Here is a 25,255-nt window from a genome sequence, read left to right on the forward strand (position 1 = left end):
CTCGACGGCACATAACAACAACAACAACAATGTTACTTAGGGTCAAACGTTAATTGAAATGGGTCTCTTGACATTTTTATGATAATAACAAAACTTGAGACACTAGTTACAGGAAGTAATTAGTAATGTACTTCAAAATAGTACTTTTTATACAATAACATAAACCAAAAAAAATTTTGAGAAATAATCAAGTTTATTTACACTCAAATTAATCATATTCATAACAACAAAAATGAAACTAAATTAAAAGAGTAGAAATAATACTAAGCGTTTTTAGAGTCAACTTCTATGACAGAACATTATAAAGACATTAAACTGATGATGTCATGGAAAAGTTCTTACACTATATTGTTAGAGAAACAAAGCAAGATACAGTATTATATATTTAATTTTACCTATATTTGCATGCACATATATATATTAAAACTTATAAACATAGCATACATTAGAAAAGACAAAATATGTTAAATTTTAACAGTGATATTTTTGAGAATTATAGTCCAACATAACTTTTAATTTCCATTTTATATACTTGTAATTTTGCACACTTTAATGTATACACTATGTTTGTAATCAGGAACAAAATATAATTTTAATATGCCTTCTCAAAAATTATTTTAACACTAAATCTAAACAAATAATTATGAAAAATACTAACCTTCCATTTAAGAATGTAAAACACTTCATCTGAAGAAATAATATGATAATTCATTTCCAGACCTTAAACAACAGGTCCAGGGAATTAGTTTGTCTCCAGAAAGACTTCTTAATGCTCCTAGAATTACATAATGTGGCAATTGATAATGTTGCCAATATAAGTTTTAGGTCAGGTCAGCATATGGATACTGAAGTCTCAGGAGAAATGTAGAAATGTGCAGCTCATCGGGTATGTAATAAGATTCAAATGTGGTATGTAACATTTCACAAATATAGTAGCAGTTTTACGATATTATGATGGTAACTGACTATCTAGAAGTAACTCTATTTTGGGGCTTGGGGGACAAGAATGTGCCCAAGGTTTGAGTAAAGAATGACAAGAAAAAGAGGAATATGGAATGCAGAAAAGAAAGAGATTGTAATCTTCGCATAGTGATGGAAGATGGTGTAGAAGCATCCAGACAGGTAGGGAAAGTAGAGAATACTTGCTATTGGAAATAAACCCTATCCATTGAGTGACACTTCTGCTATGAAGTTGTCTGAGTTGCATTACACAAACTCTCTTTTCTGCATGCACCATAATCTTCCGGTAGTTTTGATGCAAAATAGATGAATAAGTCTACCATACTTAATTATTATAGTGGTGAGAGTATTCGGAAATCCTCGATAGAGTCTGCTGCGCCTGTCTTTTTTTCCCCAAGAAGACTTCTTCGTTTCTTCTTTCCCAAGAAGTCTTTTGGGTCACTTTCAAATGATTTCTACTATTTGCTCTCTGAAGACCCCAATTTTCAATGATTGTCCTCAAGTTATCCTATCAGATATCCGCCAGCTGAGATGAGAGCATAGGGGCATCTGCTGAGGGCAAGAAGACCATGAAGCCTTAGTCCGTGATAGTGTTTATTCCACATCTGTGATTTGTGTCCTACAACACTCTTGGGACTTAAACCACATGTGCTGTATTTGCATTAATGGGAACTTGAGAAGGAGAGGCCATAACACTATTAAAATGTTTAGCTTTCTCTCTCCCATCATGCAGACACATGCTAATAACTACTCCCAGACCTTGTATCAAGGGGCTGCAGGATGCAACTTGGAAAGCACTCATTGTTTCGATACAAGGGACTTAAAAACAAATAGCTGCCATTGCTGCCTCTGATAGTTTGCCAGGCTTTTAACTTCTTTGGTTTTTCCCTCTCCAGATCATAGTGAGGTATCTCAAATTTATTCCAAACAGTACATTACCCAAGTCTTTGTGTCTTCTTCTATAAAGGAACTTTTACTTTAAGGTATGTTTAGAAAAGCCACAGACTAAGCCAAATTCCAAAGAACCACATCCTACTTCTATTTTCAAAAGACAGGAAATTACTTAACAGTGCAGAATCTTCTACACAAGCTTATTGATCAGATTGTCAAAAACATGACAAATATTCTAGAAACCTTCCACTTGCTTAAACATCTAACTTCTAAATTATATGTAAAGTCACTTGAAACAACATATAACCTGGAAGAATGGGAGCAAAAGCCAAGGAACAGAACTAAAAACTGCCTTTTCTACTACTGCCATGGCCAATGTTTTCAAATTGTGTTCAAACATTTTGTGGGTACGAGAATCAACATAGTGAGTTGGATTCAGTACTTTTTGATGATAAAAGTTAAAGAAAGAATAGAATAGAGCAGAAAAATATCAGAGTATATTTTACACAACAAGGAGAGGTATTGTTTCATGAAAATGTTGTTTTGCTTATATGATATACACACATACATGTTACCCAATATATAGTTAGAAACATGTATCTATGTGCATGTGTTTTTATAACGTGTATTATTTGAAATGTAAAATACATTTTTACCCAAAAAGTTTGAAAATTGACTCCAGAGCAGTGACTTAGGACATAAAATTTTCTGTCTCTCTCATGTGCATTTAGACAAATTTTCAAAGTGCCATATAAATAAAATCTAATTAAATAACACAAGTTTTAGGATACTTCATGAGGGAAATACAGAAAGATTCGTTCATTAGATCATGAACTTTTCATCAAAGACTGTTGTTAGGTTTCATCGGGTCAAGTACAACTCATAGCGACTCTGTGAACAACAGACCTAAACCATGTCCCTAACCTGTGCCACCCTCATCATCTCTGACATAGTTGAGCCCATTGATTCAGTCATTGTGTCAGTCCATCTTGTTGGAGATCCTCCTCCCTTCTCTGACCCTCCATCTCTCCAAGCGTGATATCCCTTTCCAAGGAGCAGTCTGCAGTTCAAATACTTACCAGCTGCTCCTCAGGAGAAAATATGGACAATCTCCTCCTAGAAATATTTACAGCTTTTGAAATCTGAAGAAGGGCCACTATATGTTGGAACTGACACTATGGCAATGAGTTTGTATTGATTTTATGATATTATACAGTAGGCACTATACTATTTTTTCCTAAATTATTACTCACCTAATTTGAATACTGTGTCTATGAGAAAGATAGTATTATTTTTCTCAGATTATAGATAAGAATACTGAGACACTACTCCATGTACGGCATCGAGTTGTTGCTTATGCATAGCAACCCTTCATTCCGTTTCCAAGGCTATAAATCTCAATAGGAGGAGATTTCATATCTTTCTCCCCTGGAGAAACACTGAATTTTAACCACTAGATATGTACAACCTTAAGTTAGCAGTGTAATTCCCTATAGACTATACTTCAAAACATGCTTATCAAAACACTAGAAATCTAAATAACTTATACATACTTGCACAGTCATTATGTAGCGAAATTAAAGATAGAAAAGTTAGAAAGATGAGACTCAGATCTCAAAGACTTTCGTGATTTTTATTAAGGAATTAGAGTTTATCTTGAGGATAACCAGAATCAATTCTAACCAAAACTCATTGCCAGGGAGTAGGAATAAACTGACAGATGACCCTTCATTTGGGGTTTTCAGAGTTTGAAAATCACACCAGAAGAGATTTCTTACCTTTCTTTGAAGAGCTGCTAGTGGATGTGAACCGCCAAATAGGTGCCTCCTTTGGGCTAGCAGCTCAATTCTCTATGGACTTTGCCACCTAAGAAACCATTCCATTACTTTTAACTTACTTTTGACAGATAGAGCTTGAATAGAATATGCATGAGTAGCCAAGTGAAGTCTAGGCCTTGGCACAGTGTGACTTTTAACTCACCTGCAGAGCCTTGTCTACAAACATTCCCAAACTCCAACTGTAGATTCTGATTCTTCAGGTCTTAGGAGGCATGAAAACCTGTATTACCAAGATCTCCAGGAGATACTCTGATATAAGGCAAATTATGAGTTCATCAACGAGTGGACGTAAAGAGTGGGGGGTTTCTTTGCAATTCAATTTTTTTGTTTAATTTTATACTGGATTAGCTACAAAGTTCACGTACGTTACCCCTCACACTGGATTCCCCTTCCACCCACTCCCCCTTTCATTCATCAATAACAACAGTATGCATGGTGTGTTGTTCCAGTTATGCCCATTATTATATGTGTAAAATAGTCCTTAAGAGTCAGATTTTATTGTCAATTACATATTCATAGATGGTTTCTTTTTAAAAAACTACCATTAGCTAAAATACAATTTTAAAAGTACTCTTTAAAGTGAATAATTACACCTCAACAAGAAAATAGGTAAACAATTCAATCACAAAATGGGCACAGGATATGAACAGACACGTTGCCAAAGAAGAAGTTCAGATAGCAAACAAACATGTCAAGAAATGTTCAAAATCCTGTGCTATTAGAGAGATTCAAATCAGAACAACTATGAGATTTTGTCTCATTCCACCAACAAGTGCAAAGTTTAGCAAGACAACAAACAATAAATGCTGCTCAGAATGTGGAGAAATTTTAATTCTTCTTAACTACTGGTGACAGTGTAAAATAATCCAGCCATTAGGGAAGGCCATCCGGTGCTTTCTCAACAAGTTGGAAATAAACATACCATCCGACCCACCAATTCCACTAGTGGGAATATACCTTAAAGAAACCAGAGCCATGACTCAAAAAGATGTATGTGGATGCACACTCATGCTTATTGTTGCATTAGTCACAAAACTAAAGAGATGGAAGCAACTCAAATGCTCAAAAACAATCAAATGATTGTTCTTTTCATGAACAATATTCAAAATGATGGTACATTTACAGAAGGGAATATTATGCAGCATTGAAAAACAATAAACTCATAAGTTATAAAGCACAATTACACAACATTAGAGAACCTGGAGGACATTATGAAGAGTGAAATATCTCAGTCACAAAAAAATCCAAATATTGTATAACCCTGCTGTAATAAAATAGTATAGACGGGTGGAGCACACAGTGAAAGGGAAAGAGTGGATAGATAACGAACACTGCAGTACAATAGATGAGGGGAAGAACTGTTTGAAAGGAATATATGATTAGGCATTATACATATGACAAAAACCTAGAACAAGGGATGCATTGCTGGGTCAGCTAGGTAGGGAGGAGAAGGAGGGGAAAATGTGAAAATAAAGGAAGAAAAAAATATAAAGACTTTTTTAAAAAAAAAAGGTAATGGGGAAGGGAGAAAGGATAGTGAGGGAAGAAAATATGCAACAATGAAAATCCAAGTTTTTTGTAAACTTTCAAAAGTAAATAAAGTTAATAATTTGAGCTTTTTCCTCAATAGGCAATATTATACTTATTCTTTTGGAGTAATAAAGAATAGTAAAAATAATAATAAAATTTAAAATAACATTAAAATAGTAAATTTTTATAAATTATAAAAAATATTTTTAATAATAAAGAATTGTTCTTTCCCTGAGTTTTTTCCAAATTTTTCAATTTATTTAACCCTGAAATTTATTGGAGTCTTGTAGGAAATGAAGCCAGGGTACTACTTACAGCTTCATCTCACATATTCTGGACATGCTACCAAGAAGGGCTATTGGCAAAAGATACCATGTTGGGAAAGAGGGTCAGTGAAAAGCACATAACATTAGGAAAGAGGGTAAGTGAAAGAGAGGCAGAACTTCAATAAAATATCTTGACAGTGACCACAACAGTGAGCCTGAACTTGGCTAGGATCCTGAGGATAGCACAGCATAGTCCAACATTCTGATTTGCTGTTAATAGGATCACTATGAGTCATGGTGGACAGATGCCACCTGACAATAACATAATTCATTGAAAAGGAGAAAATTTTCTTGTTTTCATTATCTTCCTGATTAAGAATTTGACCAATCTATCACCCTTAGTAAATTATGGCACTGTTTTACAGAGGAGCATTAAGATCTTCAAACTTAGTTAAGTAGAGTTCTAAAAGTTTTACTATCATAATAGCATACTTCAATGATTTTTGCCTATTTAGTTTCTCTTCCAGACAATACAAGTTCACTAATTGATCCTGAGGTCTCTGCCTAATATTTGTAGTTCTTCCCATACTATTCTTGTGGTCTACATTCTCTCCAGTGGCAAATTCTAGTTCCCTTAATGTCCTGGACAAAGTCACGTGAATCCCTGTAGAAGTAGTTCCTCCGTGCCTTGCCTGATCTGTTTACTAGTGTAGCACAGAGGCGCTGTTTATTATGTCTGACAAAATAGTTATAAATCACACTTTTCGTTCAGATCATAAATACACATTTATCTTTAGAATATATCACCAACTGAGTCATTTTGATGTAAATATTGCACCTCTTAAATATAATGATGATAATAGAGGCTGCGAATCCACAGATTTACACAAGTGCTCTCTTTTCAATAACTGAAAATAGTTAAACCATAGAAGTGTTAACGTTTTATGAGGAGTGGCAGACTGATGTGTCGATAGATTGGGACCTAGGAAAGTTGCAACTGTTTTCTCTGAGCAATGACTATGATAGATTTGCTGGCTCTCAGATGGGAATTAAGAAGTATTTCCTAAATGGTTCAGTTCTGACTCTACACAGTGTCCAACAGCCCCAGAAGCTCGAAGAAGTGCTAGCTCCATCACTCCTTCAGCGCTGTCCTTCCATGGAAAGGGCTGCATGGCAAAGATTTGGAAATGACAAAAGGTGGGGATGCCTCTGACAGCCCTTCTCATTCAGTCAGAAGATCTGGAGTTGTCCAGTTTTTAGCCTGGTTAAAGAGGCCAGTTTTAGGCAAGATATCCCCAAGACAACTGACAGTCTGCTTTGTGGTGGTTTATCCTCTTTCTTGTTGTCATCCTTATCTGAATCTGTTATCCCATCTCAGTTGGCTATAATTTTACTTGAAGATTAAAGCACAGATTTTTACATACATCTTCTATTCTCTGAATGTAAAAAAAAAACCCACAAAATACACCTACATTCACTTCTAACTGGCACTATTGTAATTCAGCAGATTTCTGGTTTCGTTGCAAGCTGGAGTTGAATTGTCTTGAGCCGGAAGGCATTCAAGCTGCTGATTTTTTGCTCAGCTATATTTCTCTATAAGCATCTAATCGTTTCAAAAAGTGATGTACAGTATGCAAAAATCTGAAAATAATGCAAATAAGTCTGCATAGCACCAAAGTTAACAGGTGTTCTCATTAATGTAAGTAGACATGGAACAATTCTTGAATGTTTTATAAACACTCATAATCATGGCCAAATATGTTACAATATCATAGAGATACTTACATACTGCTACATCTTTTATTCTTGTTTTGCAATCTCAGCACTTATTAATAGGAGGCATGTGTGAGTAATAAATTAGTTGGAACATTACCTGTGTCTGCTTAAATCACTATGTCTTAAGATTAACAAATATTTCCAAGTAACATTTCTTGTAACTGAACTATGCCACCACCTGTGCCACAATTTGTTTGATCATTAATGTTAAAAGTGCATTAATGAAAGTAATGGCTACAACATTAATGGATTAGCTGTGAGAAACCTTTGCATAATTGAAGATCTGCGGAGACTTGACCTGCTTGCCTAAGTATTAACCATTGAAAAGCTTTAATTTGACTCCAGTTTCCCACACTGTCAATTTTCATTTAGAAAGATCCATCTGTAAGGTTAAATATTTAGATGACTTGAACTTCAGTGGCCTGGTGGGTGGAGTTGCACTCCAACCCAAAGACAGGCGTTCTAATCCAGCAGCCACTCCCCGAGAGAAAAATGGGCCGACATCTCCAGCGCCACCTGGAGCCTCTCTGTAAACTCACCGAATGGTCAGTTACGAATTGGTTTTGACTCAACAGCAAGGAGTTGAGTGTTTTGAAGTTAGATAACAACTTAAAAGCTGATAAGTGGTTTTGGAATACAGTTTAACTAATGAGAATATATGTTCTCTCTTGTTTTGTTTTTTTTTAGAATATACATATTAACTTTAATGAAGGTTAACTCAGTATGCAGTAATAGGGGCATCAGCACCAAATAACCAAGGCAAAGGAAGACATGGGGGAAAGGACATGAATTAAATGTGGCAAATGAAAAACTATCTCACACACACACACACACACACACACACACACACACACACACAATCCTGAAATAACAACAGTGCACAAGTATGTGTTAATATATAATAATGTACATAGATAGACATATAAGCTGAATGGGTATCCAAAGGTGCCTATAAATAGGTTCAACAGAGGATATTCCTACTTAAGTGCTGCATACATATACATGGGTATAGTAGAATATTCAGACCTCTTCAAAGTGCTGAGAAAAATGCTGTCTATTTAAAGACTGAGGTTTGCCTGATTCAGGCCATAGTCTTTTCCATCAATAGTTACGCATCTTAGAATTGGACAGTGAATAAGGTTGACAGAACTATCTATGTCTTTGTGTTAATGGTGTTGGAGGAAAGTACGGAATATCCTTTGGGTTGTCAGAAGAACAAACGGATATATCTTGGTGAAATTATGGCCAGAGTGCTCTTTGAAAGGAAGTATGGTGAAGTTTTGTCTCACATACTTTAGGCATCTTGCTAGGAGGGACTGTCCTTTGGAAAGGGACATCAAGCTTGGAAGGTTGGAGGATGAGCAAAAGAGAGGTGAAACTCTCAATGAAGTGAATTGGCACAGTGACAGCAGCCACAGGTTTGACTGTGTCAGGGATGATGAGGAAGGCACAGGATACAGGAGGGTTCCAATTTGTTGCTCATAAGGTTGCTATGAGTTATACTCAACTCAACAACCCATAATAACAACATAGTAGAACATGTTGCTGTTTTTAGGTTCTACTGAGAGGTTCCAACTCCCAACAGTTCTGTCTCCTATGGATGAAAGCAAGTATTTCCAGGTGTTGTCCTAGCTTCACAACCACTGCTGTGTATTGCTGCAACCACTGTGTGTCAGTTAATTTCCTTGCAGACCTTCTATTTTATCAAGTATAATGTCTTTCTCCAGAGCTTGTAATACCACACCCTAACATCACCCCCCCCCAAAGTATTATTTTTTTTCCATTACTGTTAGCTGCCTCTGGTCTCCAGCTACCTTAACTGCAGACACATGGTCTTGCAAATCAGCATGGTCTTCCAAATCAGCATCATCTGCAGGAACTAGGATAAGAGAAAGAATGCTTCCCACACTGAGCAACAAGACTTGAGGATTTCAAGGCTTGTATTGAGCAAGGCTTTTTGGCATCAAGAAAGTAAGACCCTGGTGATGGAGAGACTGTGGCAGTGCTTTGGAGAAAACTGTGTCTACATGTGACCTGAGACTTCTTGCATTTGGGCTGGCCATGGTTAAAGGTTTGGCTGTTCATGCTGATACTTAAAAGAGAAGATGACTTATAACTGCTATGGGTCAAACCTTGCTGGATGATTTGCATTTGACTGTTAAACTGAAACCAGAGCCTGAATTTGTTGAGGAATTGTGCTTGGAACTGTTGGGCTAAAGCTTAGACTTGTGAGATATTCTTTGCCTCCCTCACCCACTTCCCTAATAAACACCATTCTCGGTACTATGAGTCTGTAAGTCAACAATGAAGATTATTTAAATACAATATGCACATAAAAAGGAAATATTATGCATTTAGAGATGACAAATTTGGATATCGTTTATCTATGTATTAGTTAGTGCCTTTTGTGTATTTCCCATTCTACCGATCACTGGCTGAATATTTGTTTTTTATTTTTGTGTAATCGTAGGTACAAACAGGAGGCATATGTATTTCAGAGAAGACTTGTACGAAGAGACAACACCTATGTCTTTTCTCGTGAAATTAGCAAAATAAGAGAGTTTGCTGCAAAGGAAGAAATGACAATCAGTGTGGGATGTCTGAATAACTAAGAAGAATTTCAAATTACTAGATCAGAGAGATTTAAAGGGAGTGTAAGAAAAAGGAGTTGCAGAATTAAGAGCATGTGAACCAGAGTACATAGGACCTTGGAGACCACATTAAAGAGTTTTACTGTGGTTTTACTTCTGCACGGAATCATAGGATAATGTAAAGTAGAGGCATAGCGAGAGGACAGCTAAATTTCAGGAAGTTCCCATTATTTGTTGGGATATGGATTGGGAAAAGAAAGACTGCATGTGGGGAGATTCAAAGACTTTTTTTTTACATTGTAAATCCAAATGAGTTATGATGATAATGAGATGCACCAACTATTTTATAACCGTCCAAACAATATTCTAATGAAAACATAAGCACATATTATTCCTACACAAAAGGTATAAAGGGATTTATAACTAAACAATATATCTTAAGACATCTTAGGTATCTAATGTTGTTATAGCAGAGATATCACAACTGGATGATTCTTTAAAACAGAAATTTGTTTTGTGTTTGTTATTGTTGTTGCTTTTATACCATAGAGTCAGAACTGACCCATAGCTGACCCTCCAGTGGATTTTCGGATCACAGGGGAGGAAATTGTCAGTCCTTCTCCTGTCGAGCGGCTGGTAGATTCAAACTACTTACATTTGTGTTGGCTGATGCAACTCTCAGCTCTAGGGGAAGGCCTGCTCTCGTTAATAGTGGTGGTGGGTTCCTTATTTCATTCATTATCTGTAGGCCTTTCATTCTCTGAAGATTTTCATGTGACTTGATGCTTTCCAGTATCAAAGAGTTTTGTCCAGAATTAACCAGATCCAAAAAGGTTAGATGAACTAACCCTGGCAGTTAGTTCTGGTTGATACAATTGATGATATTAATCACCCATCTCAGTTTGCATTCCTCTGCTTTTTATCTCTAATGATATTAAAGAGAATTCAACTACCTAAACGTGAATTGTTTAAATGCACCAGCCTCTCTGAAGGAAAAAGTTAGACAGTTTCCTGTGCAACTTACAACCTCTGAAAACCTACTGGAAATTCAGTTCTGACGTAGTTCCAACTGGAAGACACAGTGTGATATGGCCATGACAGGCACATCCTAGGGAACTGCTTTTACATCCAATGAGGGTTATAATGGAATTATAAGGCATTATGGAATGTTATGTTCCACCATTAATCATCCTAAACTATTTATTCAGGGTCATTACAAGGCTCCACAGTATATAATTTTATATATGTACTTTAAGGGACACGATTCAATTCATGACATAAAGGAAAACTTTATGTCACAGCTTGTAATTGGTTTTCTAAAACACTAAAAAATAAAAAAGAAAAAGTTCTATATTACTTAAATAATAACAGAAATAATACAAGGAGAGCTGATTTCCAGATGTCAGATGACCATGAGAGTAATTTGTAAGAGGTTAAGTAGCTTCTGGGTCAAACCTGCTTTATGGCTAGCAGTAAGTGACTGGTGAGTAGCACAGAAGGTCTAGTATGATTTGTTTATCTAGCAACAATCACTCTTTCCAAGTTTAAAAAATTGACTTTATGAGCAATAAAACTCTTCCCTTTATATCTTTGTATATCAGCTACTTCAATAAGTCACTTTTTCACTCTTTTTCATATAAACCCTACAGGGAAAAGTTTTAGTATAGCTGACTGCAAAACAGTGGAAACTGTTAAACCAACTCTTAATTACTCAGATCGGATTCTTTCATGAATATTGAGACTTTTTCTCCGTACTTAAAATATCTTACTTCAGATAAAAGAATAAGCGCCAGTTTCTGTTTCTTCTTTTCTTGGTTTTTGTTGCATTAATGAGGAAAAAGAAACCAGGTCTTATTCCCATTGAAAAGAATGTTTGAAGTTTAGGTATTTTGTTAAGAGAAAATGAGAGTGGGCAGGTGGCATGAGGTGTGAATACACGCGACAGAATTGATTTTATTATGCAGAACCAATCTGTGCTTTAAGAATGAGGGGACAAAAGGATCAGTGTGTCAAAGGTACAGCCCAATTTTAATTATAAAGCACTGTTTCTTGAAAGATCATTCTTAAACCTTGGATTTCAGAAAGCATTTGAGATCTGTCATATATATATATATATATATATATAATCTCACATTTGTTTACTTTCCATCATTAAATAAGAAATTGCTTACATGGGCAGGTTATTTTGATATGATGACACCACTGAGGGTTCCAATAAAAGTACATGCAAATCAATCAACCTCAACACATTGAAAACATATCCAATAAACATCTGGAAACTAATGAACGCACATTTGTTAACACAGGGGGAGTTGTGGAAATACAGGATCCATTGGTGGCCTGGCTTATTTAGTAGCATGTGGATTGAGGAACATTTCACAGAGTCAGAAGAAATGGAGTAATTATAACATAAGGTCCAACATCTTTAGATATGTAGAACATTTTCCTTTGCTTAAAACAAATATTCCCTGAGAAAGTATAAAACATTTTTCTGACTTGCAAAGTTTTTGCAGTCTATCATTTAAATTACTTAAATAAAGGGAGCTTTACTGCTCCCCAAAGCTGAGAATATAACACCCTCCATGCATATTAGCTTGATCTTCTTGACAGACCAGAAAAGTGTTTGTGTGTGCCAATTAAAACAAAAATGGTTCCCTAGTGGCTTGTTCCTCATACAACTTCTGAAAACTGCTATCATTGTTTGCTAGGGTAACCCTGGATGAGGCTGCTATCCAAAGTAAACAAACTTTTCAAAACTTTCATGACAGATGGGGGTTACAAATGCATTTCAATAAGAGTTGCCAAAGCAACTTTTTCTTTTTTGTAATCAGCATATATTTATTTAACATCTAGCAACATCGGGAACAAAAGGCAGATACTTTCTCACAAAATGTTTTAACAAGTAACATTTTTGGAAAGACAAATTGAAGACCTTTTACTTCAAACTGATATTTTACTCTCAGTTTCGTGTCAACTTTGCTCGGCATGTCAAGAAAAATGTTAGGAGTTATTCAAGCCAGACTGCAATTTGAGACATACTTGCAGTCTGATAATGTAATTTCTTTAGTGCTCATAAACACCTTTGAGACCACTTAATTTAACTATTAGTACTACCATGGCAACCTTTATTTGATATGCAATATCAATTGTGAAGTGTGATGCAAGATGAATGAAACATGACTGAATTTGTTTTTATTTGTATATTAAGGTGTTGTGGCTTTAACTTTAGGTCTTTCTAGGCTGCTGTATTGTAGTTTAAAGACATTTCTGTGTTTTGGTTGCCAGTACTTTAGGGAAAATGTGGTTGATATCAGAAAGAAAATAACACTTTTACTACAAGTAAATTTATTGTCTTTTGAGATGACTTATTTCTACCTGATCTCATTCAAATATGATTTAAACAAAAACAATTCCATCATGAAGTCCAAGGTGTATCCAAATCTTGCAATAAGTAAATCTCATTTATTTTAAATGGTTAATCCATTTACTTCACAGCCACTTTAATCATATCATTTAGGATGTTTTTAGAACTCTGGATATAAGATATATCTTATTACATATTTCCTGTGTATAATTTCAGTATCATTAAGCTAGAATACACACTTTCAAGGTGATCTGTCAAAGATTCATAAGATTCATTCAAAGAAAATTGTAAAAAACAGTTCAAACAGAAGCCTTTTAAAAAAAAATTCCTCTTACTTGATAGACTTTTTTGAATGCTTCAATTGTGTTTAGCTTCTATTGTTTCCGTAACAAGAAAGTGATTGTTTACAGGAAAAGAACCTGAGAAAAGATTTGTGAAGACCTTTTAAAATTATTTTATCTTTAGCATAAAAGCAAGGTATCTTTATTGTATACATTACAAATTTTACAACTAAAGCTAAAACAAGGCCCCTTTATTGTGTATATGCATATACACAGAGTCCTTGGCTGTGTACAACTGTTTGTTGAGGACTAGTGAACTAGAAATGAAAATCTTTGTAATCTCTTAATCCTATCATTTAAAATGATGCCAATTTGATAGAATGACATTCTCATTTTCCTCATTCGCTTCATTTTCTTCATTTGCAAAATTACTTTATGATAGTGGAGGGAAGCTGCTTTTGAAGGATGTTTATTATGTGCTTTGAGATCATTAAAGCTGATATCACTTTGCATACCAAGTGGTAGTATTCATATCTTTAATAACCTAACATTCTGATACAATCAACCTTTAAAGAATACCATATCATGACCAACAGTTTATGCATAATTCCATGATGTAAATGTGTCTGCAGTAATTACTTCCTCCTCTGAAATCTTGACATGAACATTGTCTGTGCCGCTCACATTAGGACTTAGTATAAGGCACTTTCTATTGTTTTTTATCCTTATATGTATATGTCCTATTTATCCTAACAGATTGTGAGTTCTTCCGCGTGGGGGCTGTGTTTCCTCAGCTTCTAGCAATAGGCCTTCCACTTCATGGAAGAGTAATCAGTGGTTGCCGAGGATTAGCAGGATGGCCTGTCCTCTCACACTCCTGAATACAGAATAATGTAGGTGATGTGTCCTGAAATTGGAAGAGTGACACTATCAAAGTTAGCAGAGCACAAGGTTACTAATCATCTCTTGAATCTTTAGTAGTTTCTCAATCTTTTGGTAAAGAATAGAACAGAACAGCCAACATTAAGTTGCTATCAAATATACTTGACTGATGAATTATCTATCTGTAAATCATTGTCTTAGTGATTTGGTTTTATTAATAATTATTGTTGTTGCTGTGTACTGTCAAAAAGGAACCGACCCATACCTACCCTCCAGGCTTTCGGAGTCAGTTAATCAAACAAGAGGAGATAGCCCATTCTTCTCCTGTGGAGCAGCTGGTGGATTCAAACGACATGCCTTAAGGCTTGCAGCACAGATTACTACCAGTAGGCCACCAGAGCTAGACTAGGTTAAAATGTATATAATATTTATGTCCATGTAACTATGTCTTTAAGAAAAGACGTTCTGGGAAAGATGCATGACCAGAAAAAAGGGAGGAAGAGTCTCAAAAAGAGAGATTCATTGACAAATTAATTGACTGTAACAATGGCTCAAGCATGTTGATCATGATAATGGTGAAAGATAAAGTAACGGTTATTACTTGTTTATAAGATTGCTATGAGTTGAAGTCAACAAACACAACAGCAACATGTAGCTATGGATATCTTCATTAGCTCTAACTTTTTTAATTTTCCACAATACATCAGTATTTGTAACCAGAAAAAAAGAATATTTATATTTAAAATTGTTTATATTCTAGCAAGACAAAGTATGAAAGATTTTAATAATATAAATCCCATTTCAAATATTTTATTTAAATTCAGCACCATAAAACTATTCTATTAAAAAAAAACAAACCTACATTGTTAGGTCAGGAAGACCTGGTCCTTGGAGAACAACATCATATTCAGAAGGGCAGAGGGACAGATGAGGAGAGGAAGAGCCTGGATGAGATGGATTGATACAGTGACTAGAGTAATGGGTTGGGCTTGTCAGAATCAGTGAGAGTGGCTCAGGACAGGGCAAGCTTCTAAGCTGTTTGTACATAGGGTCACAATGAGTCACAGGCAACTTGATGGCACATAGCAACAACAACAAATTACTGCTAGATGAAGATGCTATTATCTGATAATATTTGCAAGTGGTAAATACCTGTGTTGAAACAAACATAAACATAATTCCTAATAACATTTGATCTAACTTGGATCCACAACCAACATCCTTTGGATCAACAGTCAGAAGATCAGGAGTCATATTACACTGGGAAAGTCTGCAGTCAAGAACCTCTCCAAATTATTGAGAAACAAGGTTATCAGTTTGAAGACAAAAGTGCGCTTGATTCAGGCCATGGTCTTTTCATTCACTTGCTATGCTTCTGAGAGCTGGGCAGTGGATAAGGATGACAGAAGAAGAATTGATGCCTTTTATCTGTAATTTTGGAGAAGAGTACTGAATATATCATGAACTCCCAAAAGAACAAACGAAGACATCTTGGAGAAGTGCAGTCAGAGTACTCCTTGGAGACACAGATGATAAAGCTTCATCTCACATACTTTGGTTATGTTGCTAGGAGAGGTCTTTCTTGAACAGTAGGGACATCATACTTAGAAAGGTGGAGGGTCGGTGAAAAGGAGGAAGACCTTTAACCAGGTGTATTGACACAGTGACTACTACAATGGGCTTGAGTGTCTCAGTGCGAGGATGACGCAGGATAAGACAGGGTTCAAATCCGTTGTTCATCGAGTTGCTATAGGTTGTACTCAACTTGAAGTCACCTAATAACCACAACAAGAAAATCATTTTAATATATTTTAAAATAGAGTACCTATGTTCCATTTATTAATTAATATGTTTAAAAGGTTAATTCTTTCCTATCATCTCATTAGTGACACTTTGAGCTTGGATATACCTACCTCTCTTTCAGAACAACCAAGGCAAATAAAGCAAGATTCTGATTCTATCAAAAGAGAATTGTAATTGAATTCATGTCAGAAAGTTGTATGGGACCTATTTTTCACATTGTTTGGTGGACATACTTATATAATTTGAGAACATTTAGAGAAAGAGACCTTTATGTAGTATGAAAAGATTGAGAAAACTATGCCAGACAATTAATTAAAGGTATCTTTTCTTGACAATAAGTACTCACATCAATAGGACTTCTTGGATGTTTGGATATATTCACTCAAATACAACTTAACAATAGATAAATGTTAAGGAACAGTGGTGTCATTTAGGTTGATGTTAATAAGTAAGGTCACTTAGTGATGTCAACCTGCTTCCATCTGACCACCTCCTTTGCCTGACCATACAGGATCCTTAGTCATGTTACATTTTGAATTATAGCATAAGGTGTGACATAGTTGTGATTGCTTAAATGCAAAATTTTTTAAGATATACATACTAAAAGAGTTGTAAAACCTTTCCAGCTGTATTGTATTATTGGTAACTGAGTAGAAGTCTTTTACCCCCTCTTTCTTTTCCTTGAATTATCAATCTCAATAACTTAGTGATAGAGTTTTATAAGTATTAATTACCAGAATATTGTCACTAAAACATCAGAAAGTTTAACAAGACAAACAACTATAAAATCACATGCTGACAAAACCATATGATTGATTCCAAACATCGTTGTAATTGAGCAATAATGACCACTGACCAGAGCGTCTTAAAAGTTTCAAATGTAAGTTAGAATGGTGTGTTAGCCCAGTAGGTATACTGGTACATGTAAGCTGAACTTGTGAAAAATATTTTTTGTGTTAATAACTATCTACATGAATATTTCTTTTTTTTAAAAAAATAAATAAATTTCATCTGAAATGCTGAAATGCTCTTTAACAATTTCTAAGACAGTCACTTTGGCGTCCCTCTTTGGGTGGTGCCAGTTGTGATCTGCACCGTTGCCGCTAGTGAGGCTACTGTGAGGAGACAGTCATCTACAGTAGGCTTTTAAGCAAAAGGGAGACCAGGAGCACTTTCCTAAACTCGTCACATTTCCTATAAATTCTTCCTTCATCCCTCTCACCTCTGTTACCTTTTAAGCAGAATGCAGAATAAAATAAATTAGCGTGGCTTACTAGCAAATCTTTTACGTCTGTTATTAGTTGTACATCACTTTAGATTGTTGTCATGAGTTATTCAGTCAAAAAGATTTAGTCAAAGCTAGCAATTTTTACTGATGTCTTTTCCCCCAAGAGTGTTGAGAATTCGATTTCTCAGAGTGCAAATATGATTCAGCAAACCATTTATCAGAAACCCTAAAGAGGTAAAAAAAAAAAGAAGTGGATTGAGAAACTTGAATTAAAATGGGCTTTACCAGTCAAAGACTGCTTGCCTGGGAGTGACTGGAATGGAGCAGAACAAAGTCAATTACTGACTGTAATTAAGAAGTGGATGCATTTAAACTGTAGAGAGCAGTAGCAGCCTTCTCCAGACTGCTTAGTAACACCGAAGACTGGGGGAAGATAGAGGATATGAACTGTATCTCTCTGCTACAACGCGTTGAAGGAATTGCATTCACATAGTTTTCTGATGCAGCTTTTCAGAAAGTAATTTTTAAATCACTGTTTACATATGATTGATACTGAAATACACTTAGACAAAGAAACGTTTGAAATACGTTTTGCTTTTGGTTGTGCTAAAAGTAAAAAAAAATTTCTTTGCATTGCATCAGATGTACAAAAAATGCAAATGCATCACTGAAGTACTTATATCTTATCACTGAATTTACTAAACTGAAAACTGAGCTATATTAGCTCTCTATAAAACCTCAGAATAAAGTAAATCTAATTATGTTTGTTTCTTGTACTTTGAAAATGTTATTCCTCTTCAGAACTTTAATAAAGGTTTAGTTGTACTAGCAGAAAAATATTCGACTGAACATTGTGTTTGCTCAGAGTCTCTTTTCCTTATGTATACTAACAAATTATGATGTTACATAGCACATTTATAATAAAACTATTTCCATTTGTGTTTGAATAAAGGGAGAGGTCAGAAATACTACAAAGCAGAATATCCAGTTATTTTGAGCTATTTCAATTCTTGGATGTTGTTTAAAAAAAAAAAGAACTATTGGCCACGGTGTGTCTACTACTAATCTAGAAAATGCATTTCTTTTTATTTCCCAACTTCTCACTTTTCATAATTGCATACATTTTGTTTTATATTGTTGTTGGTTATTTTTAGTTTTGGCTTAAAGTTGTAAACATTTATTATGACACATAATTTCTATGGGTTGGGAATCTGGGAGCAATATTGCAAATACTGTCGATAGTTCTTCTTCCTTGCAGTTATGAAAAATATCATCTTAATATGGAAATTAAAATCAGCGAAGAATGGTTGTATGGCCCTAATGAGTGAGGAAGTATCTCTAGATAATTTTTCTAGAAATAAACAACAAAGGAATATAAAAGCATCAGTGTCATCAAAAATTCATAAAAACTTCCAGATCATGGGCATTAAATGTTACTGTAAGAATCATTGAAAGCTTCAGATTGAATTCTTCGGAGTAATAACCACATAAATGGTGGTACTTCTTGTTGCTATGTGCCCACAAATCAGAATCTACTCATAGCTGACCCTCCAGCAATTTTTTCAAGGACTGGGAATTTCACAAAAGGAAAAATAATACCCTCTTTCTCCTACAGAGCAGCGAGTACATTCAAACTACCTGTTTTGGGGGTTGCACTAGGATGATAGAGTTCCCTCTAATGGTTGTTATTGTTTTTGTTGAATTCTCTCTGATTGGAACGTCTCCATAGCTGACCCTCTAGCAGATTTTCAGAGGCACTTAGTCACACAGCACGAGATTACCCATTTTTTCCTCACAGACCAACTGGTGGATTTGAACCGGATGCCTTGGGGATCACAGTGCAGCTTCTTGCCACTAGGCGTCCAGATGAGGATTATGTAAATAAACTGAAGCCTGCTTTGTGACACTCAGACTCTACACCACACGCCAACCTTCTCCTCCTTTGTAAAGCATAGAAGGCTGGGAAGAGTTGACTGGCTTCTGATTGAGTATCTTGAAATCCTGGATCTCTGAAACTAAAGTCTTGTTCAGTGCGTGACAGGAGCCTGGACATTTGGGCATCCCTTTTGAAATAAAAAGTCAATAACACAAAGCAAAAGTTTTCACAGTTGTGATTGATAGCCTAACTCACATGCCAAAAAAAAAAAAAGAAAGAAAGAAAAGAAAAAAATAATTTATATGCCCACTGTAATAAAATTCTTCTTTAAGTAGCCCTTTTATATGTGATATCTATAACAGTGCTGGGAAGGGAGGAAAAAATCACTCTAAAGGAAAATGCATAGCTGCATGCAAACTATTATCAACCATTTAGCTGCATTGAGGCAGGGACCAGGATGTTCATGTGGCAAATCCTCTCCGTGAGAAGTGTATTTGCATAAACTTATATTCTAATGAAGTTTTTTTACAGGGAGGTTGGTCCTTTATGACTATCATTGATCTCTATGATAGAAAAGTGGAACTATCCAAACGCCATGCCATTCATCTGAATGACCTTTTGGTAACGTCTACATTAATCTCCTCGGTAAATAATCTGTTTTAGAGCCCTCCATAAAAGGAAATCAAATCTAGAGATAGTATTAGATTTGAAAAAGACAAACAGGAAAGAACTAGAAGTGTAGAATGAATTCTGACACATGTGCGTGCCTTTTTCTGAGGGTTCTGCCTTAGCTGCACTCTGCGTTGCTCTGAACTTCCTGGTTTGTATCTTCTTGAGCTGGAGTACTTACTTCAGCGTTAGCTCTACTCTGAATTAATCTTTCTATTATTAAAACAATAATGTATTTACTATGACATGAAAAAACAGTTTACAGGGAGCAGTTCAAAATTATTTTAGCTGCCCAGTTCCCAGAAAGACAATTACTGCAGTACAAGAAAATATTTCCGTGTATTAAAGTGTTGGGGTTTTTTTTCTTTTTATTTTAAAAAAAGGATTTTTTTTAATGTAAGAGGTCTATCTTGTATAGTTTGCTTACCTGTCGATTTTTTTTCCTAGATCACAACAGTGTCAGGAAATGAGTTCCTTCTACAGTCAGATATTGACTTCATCATATTGGATTGGTTCCACGCTATCAAAAATGCAATTGACAGATTGGTATGTATTTGTTTTGGCTGTTATCTTTATTAATTAAAATGTAGTTATTTAAATCTTACTGTTTAGGCATCTAACACACACACGTGAATGAGTACTAGGCACAGAGAGATTATGGTAAATTCTTTTGAGTGTTAATAGAGTTCACTACAAACCTTTTCAGCTGACAGGATTTGTGGAGCTAAATGTCATTTCTTTTTTTTCTCTTTAAAAATGTGATGCATTCAGTTTTTTTCCCTGAAATGACATGAACATTCATTTACTAGAGGCTGTGAAATGTACACAAGCACTTAATAACTACTGATTTTTTACATTTTCAGTTGATGCCTGTAATACATATTCTTGAATATAAATATTAGTGCATTTGAGCTTGTGCCCACTGTTAAAGTACCAGCAAATAATAGCCCTTTGTAACTGATTCTTATTACCCCTCTAGCTAAGCTAGACTATTCGTCCCAAGCAAATTACATATCTAGAATTTCATGAAAATATTTCACAAATTCAGGGTGTGTTTTTTAAAAGTCAAAGTTTTACAGACTACTTCACTTACAGTGACTCTAGGACAACTGTATACCTTTGCAACAATAATATTTACAAAATCTTATTCTTTAATAGCATTCTTTCATGAGATCATTTGAGTACTATAACTTTGAAGCAATGAAACACGAGGTTACTCTTTTCTCTCCTCAGTATAATCTTTAAAGACACACCCATTAGTATGATTTGTCAGTAAGAGCCAGACTGCCTGAGTTTAATTCTTGGCTGTATCATTACTAACTGGGTGGCCTTAGACAACTTATTTCACATTTTTGGCCTTAGTTTCCTTGTCTGGAAAGTGAAGATGTGATTATTTCATCCTACCACTGAGGACTATTGCAAAGACTGAGTTAATGCATGCAGAGTACATGGAATAATGCACAGTATTTAGGAAGCACTACATATATATATGAAACTATGCATAAATTTAAATATTGTGTTTAACACATAGGCTCTATCCCAAAATAGTTATCTGATTTCAAGCCTTCCTTTAAGCCTATCAAAATATAACACAAAACATTAACTGCTTGGTGAATCCTCTATTCCTAGACAAATTATTCCATCTAATTATTGTTTTCAGCCAAAGGATCCACGATGTCCATCAAGAAACCTGGAATTATTCAAAATACAGAGATCCTCTAGCACTGAATTGCTAAGTCACTATGATAGTGAAATAAAAGAACAGAAACCAGAACACAGAAAATCTTTAAGTAAGTATTCTCTTTAGTTTGCTCATTGTAATTTGTCTAAGCATTGCAGTGCTTATGAAATATAACTGTACCAATATGAGATTTGAGCCTAGGTCCTTCTCCTAATGGGAGATTTGTAGGCATTTCCTGGCAGTGTGGGAGAATCTGAGGTCTTCGCTTGCATCCTTGTTGGTAATGTCTATTGAGAAAACACTCAACCCAAAGTCATCAACTTTGCTTACAATAAACCTCTGCATCTCTGAATTACAGCCATAACATTAGGATAGGTGATAGACTGAGGGTGTGGAATGGGAAATAAACTCAAATCTTGGTTTGTTACCATCTGTATAAAAAGATATATCAATGACCACTATGGTTATTAGTTCAATTTTGGTCAACTGACTGTACAACCTTACAAAGTTTCAGAAAGGTATATGAATGTTTCCAGAACTTGGCCACAGCTACTAACATTGAAAGAACTAAATTTTGAGTAAAAGGATTCAGCTGCACCTTTTACATTATAACTTGGAGAATGTTTCTTAACCTTCCCAAGCCTTCTGTCTTCCTCTGGAAACACATTACATGTATCTCCCAAAGTTGATTTAAGTCTCAAATTTCTAAAAACACAAGTAGGTATTTTTGCAGAGACATCCAATTTCCCAATCTCAAAAATTATAGTGTGTTTCCTACATGCTCCCAAACCTCTTATAGTAATTCACCTTTTTGTTTTCTGCTAGTTCTCTCTGACGAAAGGTCAGTATAGTTGAGTAATGAATTTTTTTAAAGGAGCAGTTAGTAGTAGAATCTATCAAATATTATATATGCATGTAAATATATATGTATGCTAGAGACTACATGTGTATATAAATATTTATATATACATATATATGCACATGGGATTTTTAAAAATTATTCATTCATACATGCATACTTTCCTACCTTCCTGTGTCTGTTACTATTATAAGGCTATTAATTGTCATTCACATGGTTTCTAATCATCCTTTCCTGTTAGAATGTCCTTCCTTTCTCCTACTCCAGTGCAGTATTCAGTATATATCCATTCTTATTATATTTTTTGCTTAGAACATGTCTTAATAAATAATGTGCGCACACTCAATATATGTAAGACAATCAAACAAAAGGAGTTGCATTTTCTATAAAGTATGTAGCATATATTATTTGCATATATATATATATATATATATATATATATATATATATACACACATATGTGTATATATAACTGTATATATATATATATATATATATACACACATATGTGTATATATAACTGTATCCACACACACAAGGAGTCCTGATGGTGTAGTATGTAATGTCTCATGCTGCTATATAAAAGGTTGGTGATTAAAGCACACCTCAGTTCTTCAGGAGAAAGATGGACAACTTCTTTCTGTTAAGAATTACAATCCGAAGGAGATTTGCCTTGGATCTAACTCCTCAGCAGCAGTCTATATATATAATTACACACACACACCAAGAAAGATGAATATTTGTGATCACATATATTCCAAGGTTGAATTATTAGAAGCCCCAAATCTAGAATTTACATGAAAACTTAGAGTAACCTTTTGAAATGACTCTGTTCGTTATAAACCACATTACAGTTATCAATAAATGTTAGACATTACCTCCAGCATTCAACACATGGTAATCTTGCATGTATCAAAGTGGAACTGTAGTCTACTGGTTTTCAATGGCTACTTTTTGGAGAGCAGATTGTCAGTTCTTTACTCTGAGAAACACAGGATGGACTGGACTCTTCAAATTTTTAGCTATCAGGGGATCCCAACAAAGACTAGAGGCATGTTTAGACAGTTGCTCTAATTTCAAGTTTATACTTATCAATATAAGTGCCATGGAAATGTACAGTGTTTAAAACTTAGTCTTTTTTTCAATATAATAATATAATTTATAGTTCTAGAATTCAAGAAACTGTTCCCTTCAAATCCTAACCATTTCCTCCTTCCTTTATATGAAATCAGACATGTTACAAGATTTATAATTGGGATCTTATTGTAATTATTTGGAAGCAGAAGTGGCATCCACTTCCTAAACAACATGCCTCTGGAAACTCTATGAACTTTGATAAATGTCGATAGTTGTAGAGGGGCTTCAGGCCATTTGTTCATAGGGCCATTAGGAGTCACGCTCGACTCAAAGGCAATCAACAACAACATTGAGAATACCATGGGCTGCTAGGAAAACAAACAGATTCGTCCTGAAAAGGGTTAAACCAGGTGGCTCCTCGGAGGCAAGGATTCTGAGGCTCCGTCTGACATACTTTGGATATGTTGTGAGGAGAGACAGGTCCTTAGAGAAGGACATCATGCTTGGGAGGGTGAAGGGACAGCGCAGGAGGGGAAAACCCTCTCTGAGATGGATTGATTCAGTGACTGGAGTAATCGGAATGGGAGTGTCAGAGACAGTGCGATTGGCACAGGACAGAGCAGAGTTTAGGGCTGTTGTACATAGGGTCGCTATGAGTCGCAAGCCACTTGACGGCAAATATCAGCAACAACAACAACAACAACATATTACTGACATAAACATTTTTCAAAGTTATTAAGGCAATGTTCAGTAGATCAAGAATCTTAGAAGGAGACCTTAATGTGCTTCTGAAACTTATGGAGACAAATGCAATTGATCAACACTGAGGCTGATAGATTCTGTATTGAGCACTTGTTATTGTTGTTACTTACCATTAAGTTGGAACTCTCTCATAGCTGACCCTCCAGTGGGCTTTTGGAGGCAGTAAACGGAGCTGTAGGAGACTGCCAACATTCTCTAATAGAGAAGCTGGTGGATTTGAACTGCTTGCCTTTGGGATTGTAGTGAAACTCCTTACCACTATTCAATAGTAAGTAGTGGTGGTGTACCAGCCAGTAGAAACTTACTTACAACTGACCCTCTAGTGAGTTTTTAGAGACAGTGAATCACAGGGGAGCTGATTGCTCTTCTTTTCCAGCTAGCAGATTCAAACTTGATGCCTTTGGGTCAACAGGGAAGCTCCTGCCAGCCGGCCACTAGAGCTCCCTCTATTCCACAAAGGTCACTAAAAGTGTTTGACAATTATATTGGTGTTTTCAAAATGAATTTTTTAATCAGGAAAAAAATAATATCTACTCTGGACTTCAGTTCTGTCCTACCTAAAGATAAAAGTAGAGACTTATGGTGTGTTTCATTGATTTTAAAATGTGCTTTTATTATGCCATGATTAGTGTATCATGACCTCATGTTCACTTCTCCACACATTACACATTGTCCTGAGTCCTTTTTTTGGTCCTTTGGCATTTAACTCTGATATCAACTCTAGGTAACATGTACTGTTGTTAATTTTATAATGTAGATAATGAAACAGACATGAGGGAGTTAAGGCAACTTATTTCAAGGCAAATCATGAAGCTATGAATCAAACCAATACCATTTTATTTTAGAACCTGAATTTTTACCATTGTATTGTACTAAAGAACACAAAACAAAGATAAACTTGGTCCATATCATGAAACTTGT

The 25,255-nt window shown here is 35.3% G+C and overlaps 1 protein-coding gene across 2 annotated transcripts in view; it reads left to right on the plus strand.

Annotated features, from left to right (window-relative positions):
• ARHGAP15 (Rho GTPase activating protein 15) overlaps positions 1-25,255 on the plus strand; it is a 948,827-nt gene that overhangs the window by 471,397 nt on the left and 452,175 nt on the right. For both annotated transcript variants that reach the window (XM_006880749.1, XM_006880750.1), the window contains 2 exons: positions 20,403-20,501; positions 21,616-21,745. In XM_006880749.1, coding sequence (XP_006880811.1) covers positions 20,403-20,501; positions 21,616-21,745 — 229 coding nt within the window. The remainder of the gene's footprint in view (positions 1-20,402; positions 20,502-21,615; positions 21,746-25,255) is intronic.

Source organism: Elephantulus edwardii, unplaced genomic scaffold (genome assembly GCF_000299155.1).
Source record: "Elephantulus edwardii isolate Elephantulus edwardi_28Jun2011 unplaced genomic scaffold, EleEdw1.0 scaffold00010, whole genome shotgun sequence".
Lineage (NCBI taxonomy): Eukaryota > Metazoa > Chordata > Mammalia > Macroscelidea > Macroscelididae > Elephantulus > Elephantulus edwardii.